Source organism: Penaeus monodon, chromosome 35 (assembly GCF_015228065.2).
Source record: "Penaeus monodon isolate SGIC_2016 chromosome 35, NSTDA_Pmon_1, whole genome shotgun sequence".
Taxonomy (NCBI): domain Eukaryota; kingdom Metazoa; phylum Arthropoda; class Malacostraca; order Decapoda; family Penaeidae; genus Penaeus; species Penaeus monodon.
The window spans coordinates 4,753,408-4,762,883 of NC_051420.1; the positions used below are offsets into that span (position 1 = coordinate 4,753,408).

Consider the following 9,476-nt stretch of genomic DNA (forward strand, 5'->3'; position numbering starts at 1 on the left):
ACTGATACTGGGTGATATCTAAACATGACATGAGCTCATTTCCAGGGACAACACCTTGAGAGCCAGCTGGTGAGCCAGAACACAGCCTAGGCAAGAAGCAATACATACTAAAAGACAGTGTTAACATTAACAAATGTAGGAATGATAATGAATATCTTATGTTATGATGTTATTTAGACTAATACCTTATTCTATGGTAATGTACACTGGCCACACTTTAGCCAAAATTTTACCCATCATGAATGGGTTGAGCATGCTTCCTTTTATCCAAGATGTTTTATCTGTCACTTGTAATACTACATAATGTCAAAAAAACTGTATAATACTGCTTAATCTAGAGTCCATAGTCCTTCAACTGCACCAGTAACTTGCAAATAGATTTATCAAAATCATTAAAAGAAATAAGGGAGGAAATCAGAAGCATCATTATGTTTTTTCAATTCAAATTCATTTTCCATAATAGAATCATATCATGGGATACTATTAATCTTTATTAACACAGATGTTACCAAGGATCATCATCAGACAGAAGTTTGCGTTTGTGAGCTGTGTTCAGGTAGGGGCGTAGAATGAATTCTGTGTCAGCACCTCCTTCCTGATCAACAGTCCCCAGTATGATACGGTACACTGAAATGAACAAAAACAAATATTAAACTCTTTGAAGAAAAGAAAAGAAAAGAAAAGACAAGACAAGACAAGAAAAGAATACAATATAGACTACTACTTTGCATTTTACCACTAGCATATTACTATAGCAACTCTTTAAGACCATGGCCACATGATGAACTGCTAAGTGATTTGAAGATCTGTGATCTGCCGCCACATCAGCTGCTGTGAGCGAGCGAGCGAGAGAGAGAAAGAGAGAGAGAGAGAGAGAGAGAGAGATGGGGGGGGGGGGGGGGAATCATAGTGGTGTCACATTTCCTTGCGAGTACAGGGTGGCCATATTCATTTAGTTACCATAGTACAAAGTTTCCTGCATGTTTTGCAATGCGGCTGTGGCATGAGATATACCTTAATTTAATTTTCTTCTGCTGTTGTTAACAATGATGGAAAAGAAGACATGAATTAGACAGTCTAATACTTGAACTTACATTTCATGCTGAATCGTGGTCCAATTTCCTGCAATTCATAGTCTTTGCCTCCATCAACTTTCCGGAAGGTATGTTGTCTAAACAAGATCCAGTCATCCCAATTAACAAAGGAGACAACACGCTGGCTGTCGTCCTTCGGCACTGGAAACAGGTACTTGAGAATATTCTGAGTCTGAGAAAAGAGCAATACGAAGAGTTATGTTAATTATCATCATTTCAACAAATTGAAAAGGAATAGGGAGACAGAAGGAGCAGAAGAGGAGGAAGAGAGACAGAGAAGGATAAGAGGGAGAGGAAAGGAAGGAAGGAAGGAAGGGAGGGAAGGTGAGGGGGGAGGGTGGGAGGGAGGGAGGGAGAGAGGAAGCATGAGAGAGAGAGAGAGAGAGAGAGAGAGAGGGGAGGAGGGGATGAGAGAGGAGAGAGAGGAAGAGGAAAAGAAAAAGGCAGAAATAGGAAGAGAGGAGAGAGAGAGGGGAGAGAGAAATTTTGAAAAAAGAGAGGAGAGAGTTGAGAAAGAAGAAGAGAGAGAGGAGTATGAGAAAAAGAGAGAGAGAGAGAGAGAGTAGAGAAAGAGAGAGAGAGAGAGAGAGAGTATGAGAAAGAGAGAGAGAGAGAGAGAGAGAGTATGAGAAAAGAGAGAGAGAGAGAGAGAGAGAGAAAGAGAGAGAGGGGGAGAGAGAGTTTGGGAAAGGAGAGAGGAGAGGAGTGGAGAAGGGAGAGGGGAGGGGAGTGAGGGAAAGAGAGAGAGAGAAGAGAGATGAGGAAAAGGGAAAAGAGAGAGAGTATGAGAAAAAGGAAGAAGAGAGGTAGAGAAAAGAGAGAGAGGGATAGAGAAAGAGAAGAGAGAGAGAGAGAGAAGGAAAAGAGAAGAGGATGAGGAAGAGAGAGAGAGCGGAGAGAGAGAGAGAAGAGGAGAGGAGGGGGGAGTATGAGAAAAAGAGAGGGGAGAGAGAGTATGAAAAGAGAGAGAGAGAGAGAGAGAGAATAGGAGAGAGAGAAGAGAGAGAGGAGAGAGAGAGAGGAGAGGGAGAGAGGGAGAGAGAGGGGAGGAGAGAGAGAGAGAAAGAGAGAAGAAGAGAGAGAGAGAGAAAAAGAGAGAGAAGAGGAGGGAGAGAGGAGAGAGGGGAGAAGAGAGAGAGGAGAGAGGAGAAAAAAAGAGAGAGAGAGAGAGAGAGGGGGAGAGGGGGAGAGAGAGAGGGAGAGAAAGGGGGGAGAGAGGGAAAACTTAGAGAGAGGGTGAGAGAGGGGAGAGGGGGAAAAAAGGAAAGGGAGAGAGAGAGAAGGGGAAAAGAGAAGAGGGAGGAAGAGAGGAATTGAGAGAGAGAGAGAGAGAGAGAATTGAGAGAGAGAGAGAGAGAGCATATGAGAGAAGAGGAGAGAGAGAGAGGGAGAGAGAGGAAGAGAGGAGAGAAGAAGAGAGCAAGAGAGGAGAGAGAAGAGACGAGAGAGAGAAGGAGAGGCATAGGAGAGGAAAGGGGGAGGAGAGAGAGAGAGGAGAGAAAAAAGGAGAGAGAGCATTTAAGGGGAGAGAGAGCGGGGAGAGAGAGAGAAAGAGAGAGGGAGAGGGGGGGGGGGGGGGGGGGCCCCCAAAAAAAAAAAAAAAAACCCCCCCCCCTAACAAAAAAAAAAAAAAAAAAAAAAAAAAAAAAAAAAAAACATAAGAAGGGGAGAGAGAGAGGAAGAGGAGAGAGAGAGAAAGGAAGAGAATTTAAGAGAGAGGCAAATGAGGGGGAGGAGAGAGAGGAATGAGAGAGAGAGGAGGAAGAGGGGAGAGAGAGAGAGACGAGAGAGAGAGTAGAGGGCCTATGAGGAGAGAGAGAGAGAAAGAGAGAGAGAGAGAGAGCATATGAGAGAGAGAGAGAGGAGGAGAAGAGAGAGAGAGAGGGGGAGAGAAGAGAGGGAGAAGCTAGAGAGAGAGAGAGGGAAGAGGGGAAGAGAGAAGAGAAAGAAAAGAGGGAGAGAAAGGGGAGAAAAGAGAGAGAGAGAGAGAGAGAGAAAGAGAGAGAGAGAGAGAGAGAGGATAATGAGAGAGAAAAGAGAGAAAGAAGAGAGGAGATTGAGAGAGAGAGAAGGGGAGAGAGAGAGCATAAAAGAGAGAGAGAGAGCAGCATTGAGAGAAGAAGAGAGAGAGAGGAAAAGAGAGGAGGGGGAGAGAGAGAGGAGGAAAATAAGAGATGAAAAGAGAGGAGAAAAAAGAGAGAGAGGAGAGAGAGGGGGGGAGGAGAGGGGGAGAGAGAGAGAAAGAGAGAGAGAGAGAGAGAGAGGAGAGCATATAGAGAGAGAGAGGAGAAAGAGAGAGAGAGAGAGAGAGAGAGGGGAGAGAGGGAGAGAGAGAGAAGAGAGGGAAAAAGGAGAGAGAGAGCTTTTGAGAGGAGAGAGGAAAAGGGGGAAAGGGAGGGAGAGAGAGAACAAGGAGAGAGAGAGAGGGGGAGAAAAGAGAGGGAGGGGAAAGGAGGGGAGGGGGGGAAAAGGGGGCTTGGGGGGGGAGAGAGAAAGAGGGGAGAGAGGGAAGAGAGAGAGGGGAGAGGAGAAAGGAGAGGGGGAAGGGGAGGAGAGAGAAGAGAGGGGGACGAGAGAGAGAGAAGAAAAAAGAGAGAGAGAGAGAAAAAGAGAGAGAGAGGGGATTGAGAGAGAGAAAGGAGAGAGAAGAAAGAGAGAAGAAAGAGAGAGGAGAGAGGAGAGAAAGAGGAGAGAGAGAGAATAGAGAGAGAGAGAGAAAAATATGAGAGAAGAGAAGGAGAGAGAGAAAGGGGAGAGGGGGGGTGGGGGGGGGGGTGAAGAAGGAGAGGGGAGAAGGAAAAGAGGAGAGAGGGACAAAAAAGAGAGAGAGGAATATGAGGGGAGAGAGAGGACCAAAGAGAGAGAGAAGAGAGCATAGAGGAGAGAGAGAGAGACCTATGAGAGAGAGAGAGAGAAAGGAGAGGAGAGAGGGAGAGAGAAGAGAGAGAAGAGAAGGGGAGGGAGAGAGAGAGAGAGGAGAGGAGAGAGAGAGAGAGAGAGAGAGAGGGGGGAAGAAGAGAGAGAGAGAGAGAGAGAGGGGGGAAGAGAGGGGGAGAGAGAAAAGGAGAGAGGAGAGAGAGAGAAGAGAGGGAAAAAAGAGAGAGAGAGAGAGAGAGAGAGGAGAGAGAAAATGAGAGAGAGAGGAAAAGAAAAGAGAGGAGAGAAGAGAGAGGAGAGAGCAAAAGGGGGAGAGAGAAAAGGGGGGGAGAGAGAGGAAGGAAAAGAGAGAAATTTTGGGGGAGAGAGAGAGACAAAAAATTGAAGAGAAAGGGGGAGAGAGAGGAAAATGAATTTTAGGAGAAGGAGAAAGAGAGAGAGAGAGAACGGAGAGAGAGAGAGGGAGAGAGAGAGAGAGAGAGAGAGAAAAGAGAGAAGAGAGAGGAGGGAGAGAGGGGAGAGAAGAGAGAGAGGGGAGAAGGGAAGAGAGAGAAAGAGAGGGGAGAGGGGGGAGAGAGAGAGAGAGAGGGAGGGGAGAGAGAGGGGAGAGGAAGGAAAGAGGGGAAGGATAGGGGGGAGAGAGAGAGAGGAGAGAGAGAAGAGAGAGAAAAGGGGGAGAGGGGGAGAGGAGAGAGAGAGAGAGGGAGGGAGAGAGAGAAAAAGAGAGAGAGAGAGAAAGAAAGAGAGAGAGAGGAGCAAGAGGAGAGAGAGGCCGGGAAGAGACCGAGGAGAGAGAGGACCGAGGAGAAGAAACCCAAGAGAGAGAAGAGAGACGAGAGAAGGGGGAAAACCCAAATGAGAGAGAGAGAAGAGGGAAGAGAGAGAGGAGAGAGGAGAGAGAGAGAGGGGGGAGAAAGGGGAGGGAGAGAGAGAAGAGAGAGAGAAGAGGAGAGAGAGAGAGAAGGGGAAAAGAGAAAGAGAGAAAGAGAGAGAGGAGAGAGGGGAGAGAAGAGGAGAGAAGAGAGCGAGAGAGGGGAGAGAGGGGAGAGAGAGAAAAGGAGAGAGAGAGGAGAGAGGGGAGAGGAGGGGAGAGGGAGGAGCTAAAGAGAGAGGGAAGAAGGGGGGAGGGGGAGGGGGAGAGAGGGGAAAAGAGAGAGAGAGAGGGGAGGGGGAAAGAGAGAGAGAGAGAGAAGAGAGAGGGGGAAAAGAGAAAGAGAGAAGAGGAGAAAGAGGGGGGGGGGGAAGAGAGAGGGAGAGAGAGAGAAGAGAGGGGGAAGAGAGAGGGAAGAGAGAGAGGAAAGGGGAGAGGAGAGGAAAAAGAAGGGAGAGGGGGAAGAGAGGAAGGGGAGAGGGAGAGGGGGAAAGGGGGGGAGAGAGAGAGAGAAAAGGGGGGGGGGGAGGGGAGGAGGAAAAAAGAGAGAGAGAAGAGAGAAAAGAGAAGAGAGAGGAGAGGGAGAGAGAGAGAGAGAAGGAGAGAGAGAGGGGGGAGAGAGAGAGAAGAGGAGAGAGAGGGGGGGGGGAAAAAGGGGGGGGGGGGGGGGGGGGGGGGGGGAGGGGGGGAAGAGAGAGAGAAAGAGAAGAGAAAAAGAAGACGAGAGAGAGAAGAGAGAGAGAGGAGAGAGAGAGGAGAGAGAGAGAGAGAGAAGAGAAAAGAGAGAGAGAAAAAAAGGGGGAGAGGGGAGAGAGAGAGAAGAGAGAGGGAAAGGGGAGGGGGAGAACGAGAGGAGAGAGAGAGAGAGAGGAGAGAGGGAGAGAAGAGAGAGGAGAGGGGGAGGGGGAGGGAATGAAGGAGGAGAAAAGAGAGAGAGAAGAGAGAAGGGGGAGAGAGAGAAAAGAGAGAGGAGAGAGAGAAGGGGAAAAGAGAGAGAGAGAGAGAAGAGAGGAGAGAGAGAGAGAGAGAGGAGAGAGAAGGAGTGAGAGAGAGAGAAGAGAGAGAGAGAGAGAGAGCAATATGAGAGAGAGAGAGAGGAGAGAGAGAGAGAGAGAGAGAGAGAGAGAGAGGAGAGAGAGAGGAGAATGAGAGTGAGAGAGAGAGAGAAAACAACTATGATAATATTTTTCATATTCAGAATATCTAAATTTCTGTTCAAGCTGCATCAACAATTTACACACTTTAACTTACTCTTTGGCCCAATTTCGATTTGAAGTTTTGGAAAATAAGATGGGGATACTGCTCAGACATTGTTCCAATGTCCGGGATATCATGACGCATCACAACATCTGCCAGGTTGAAGTATGCTGTTGGACCATTGGGAAGGTGACTTATTACCATGGCATCTGGATTACCCCTAGAATAAAAGACAAGAAATATACAACCAATTCTTTTTCTTTTTTTTTGCAAGAACAGATTCAACTGTCCTACACACTCTTCTAAGTATACTGAAAGTTATATGTAAAACAAAAAAGGCCATTTGCTCCACTTCATCTGAAATCTAGAAATACTATATAAATGAGACCAAAGACTAGTTAAATCATGTAAAATACAAGTTATGGCTGGAACAGTAAGTGGGAGCCAGGCTGCACCTAGGACTGAGCCAGGCCACAGGTTGGACTCACCTTTACAACTAAATTATATAAAGCAAGGGAATCAAAGATGTAAAGAACATATGACACAAACAAAATTACAAGATCACAAACCTCGTCTCATGCAAAACAATGAAATCAGTGACATTGTTGCTTCTACAGGCCTCTATCAGCTGCTTGCTCTCATATGTGCCCCTGTTCATGCGCTGGGAGTTGGGGAACAAGAGCTTGATTTCCTGCAAGATTATAGAAAGGTTAGAATTCATATTAAAATTTAGTCTGTTTTTATGCATTTTCACATGCAATCCAGAGGAGAAGCATAACTATTGGAAATACAAAAGACAAATCTTCCCACCTTTGCAAATTGTTTGAGTTTTGATGAAGGGTCTCGAGATGTAGTGATGATAATTTTAGGGTCTTCTACACCTGCCCATCTGTATTCATCATCTATATTAGTCGTACCCCCTGCAGCTTCCCCACCAAGCTCAACAGCTAACTGTGGCCCAGGGTCATCCCAGTCGCCTGCATGCATTAGCCCTATGGCCTTTTTCTGCAGGGCAGTTGGAATCTCCTTCCCATCTGTTGAAGATTGCATTATTTATTTTCTCCTCTCTATATATCAAGATCTATTCTCCAGTCTTTTTGTACTTTTTCTTCATTTATTTATTTTTAAAAAGACTATGTAATTAATTACTTCTTTTAGAATTTATTACAAAATAAAATGAATATACCTTGCAGTGCCCCTTTAATCTTATCTTTCCTTTGTTGCATGGCAGCATTTCGCTCTTCAATGCTTTTGCGATACAAATATTCTCGACGAAGCCTCGCCTGCTGCCGTAAGCCAAATGTGCTCTGAAAGAGAATGTTTCAAAGATTCTGGCCAATTTCATATAAGTAGGAAACACCATCAAACCACTATTTTTTAAGCTAACTTCAAATTCTGACTGCTAGACTTACAGCAGTTAGTTTGTTCTAAAATTGAACATAGGATTTCATGATTTCTTTTGGACTGCACATTGGCCTCCCACATTAACCCTTTCCCAACGGGTAGTATTCATAGTGGGCCAGGCCTCACTGCTGGGGGCTTATATCGTCGCCCTAGCATGCGCGACCACTCATGCCAAATACCAGCATCCCATGCTGTTTCTTCTTAATACTACGAGCATTTGTTGTATTTTCAGTTTTCATTATTTTCTAAAGTCTCTACTAGCCATATTTCCTGATAAATCGAGACTGAAGGATATTTTTGTTGTTATATAGACTCCATAGTTGATCATTATTCAGTCTATAGTCTGAATAAAATAAGCAGTGTGTGGCATCATGGAGTTGAAATCATCGGTTTATTGTATTTATTTATTTATTTATTTTTTGCATAGTAAAAATGAGAAAGTGTTAAAAACGACTTAATCACACTTTCACTGGCAGAAAAATAATATTTTGCTGTGATTGTAACAAAAAAAACCTCATGGCATGTCCATACATACACCATGGCATGTACGCACATGCCCCCGGCAAATAGTCCCGCCATGCCATTGCATGTGCGTACATGCCACCCGTCGGCAAAGGGTTAAAGGACTCAAGCTAGTACTATATGTTAGCTAAATATCAGCACCAATGTTACTGTTTTGGCCTCCAACAAAAGCCAATAGACATTCACCATTTACATCCTGGCAAGAGCTTGGGCTAGTTTATTATCTGAAACTGCCTGGGAATTCTACTGGCTCTATCTTGCTAGAAAATATGTCCTAATGGTTTATTGAACATGGATGTTCTGAACAGGGAGAAGTCGTGAATCATGCTAATACTGGTACTGATGGATTCCTCTTTGTCTTCTAGTATTAATATGTATAGTTATCAAAATGAAAAACTCCCCTATACCTCACAATCTGGAATCCTGAGAGCAAGAAAGCATAAGAGGGAAAATGCAGGGTTAAAGAATAAAAAATGAGAATTAGAGGACTGCCAGCTCTTGCAGGAGACTAATCTGACATTGCTCTCTATATCAAAGTACACAATTAATTGTTATTCATATTTGACCATGCAGTTACCCTGTTATACCTCATGTGATTGGAGCCCTGACCTGAATTGTGGGGAATATATAATCAGTGGAATAATTTCAGTTCCACTCTCCCAAATGGTATAGCTAGTAAAATAAATCTGCAGCCACCCTAAGGTTATCCAGCAGGGAAGTTATCTGGTAACACTAGTGCATTCAAGTATAACAATGTAAGCCCTGTTGTTAAATAAATAGTGTAAAAAAGTCTGAGCAAACTTTGCCACTTATATTTTAATTTTTGAAATTGAATACCTGAGAAATTACATTAAGAATCAGACATTCCCCGTCTTAATTTCCCAACTGAATGTTAATGCCCTCCCTTGATTACACTGCTTGCAGGTTACACTCACTAAAAGGATAAATGCTTCCATGAAATTTATCACAAAAGAAAAGAAAAGAAAAGAAAAGAAAAGAAAAGAAAAGAAAAGAAAAGAAAAGAAAAGAAAAGAAAAGAAAAGAAAAGAAAAGAAAAGAAAGAAAAGAAAAGAAAAGAAAAGAAAAGAAAAGAAAAAGAAAGAAAAGAAAAGAAAAGAAAAGAAAAAAGAAAAAAAAAAACATGATAAAATACCTGTTGCCTATATTTGTCTTTCCCTTTGCATACCATTTATGTACTGATTTCCATTCTGACTTGATAGTTCCCTCTTGGAATAAATAAATAAACAAATAAATAAAGAGAGAAGAAAAAACAATACTATTGATAAATGTTTATTCATACTCTTTCTTTTGTACTTCTCTCTGAAGCATGTATGATATTATTGCCTGCTATTATTTTCCCCTTTCCTTTTCCAGTATCTATGTGTGGGTAATTCAGGCTTCATTAGGGATACAACCAACTGACAGACATGAAAATAGTGCTCTTATAAACTGATGTTTCATAGGAATGAGTCTACATGAATATAATAATATATGTTACACAACCATTTCAT

At 43.8% G+C, this 9,476-nt stretch overlaps 1 protein-coding gene across 1 annotated transcript in view; it reads right to left on the reverse strand.

Moving 5' to 3' along the window:
* Positions 1 to 426: 426 nt before the first annotated feature.
* Positions 427 to 9,476, reverse strand: part of LOC119595026 (U3 small nucleolar ribonucleoprotein protein IMP4-like) — a 10,853-nt gene continuing 1,803 nt past the window's right edge. Inside the window, exons 2-7 of the mRNA XM_037944155.1 lie at positions 7,226 to 7,346; positions 6,850 to 7,073; positions 6,609 to 6,730; positions 6,094 to 6,259; positions 1,095 to 1,266; positions 427 to 627 (exon numbers count right to left, since the gene is read on the reverse strand). Of these exons, the coding sequence (XP_037800083.1) occupies positions 506 to 627; positions 1,095 to 1,266; positions 6,094 to 6,259; positions 6,609 to 6,730; positions 6,850 to 7,073; positions 7,226 to 7,346 (927 nt within the window). The 3' untranslated portion in view covers positions 427 to 505. The remainder of the gene's footprint in view (positions 628 to 1,094; positions 1,267 to 6,093; positions 6,260 to 6,608; positions 6,731 to 6,849; positions 7,074 to 7,225; positions 7,347 to 9,476) is intronic.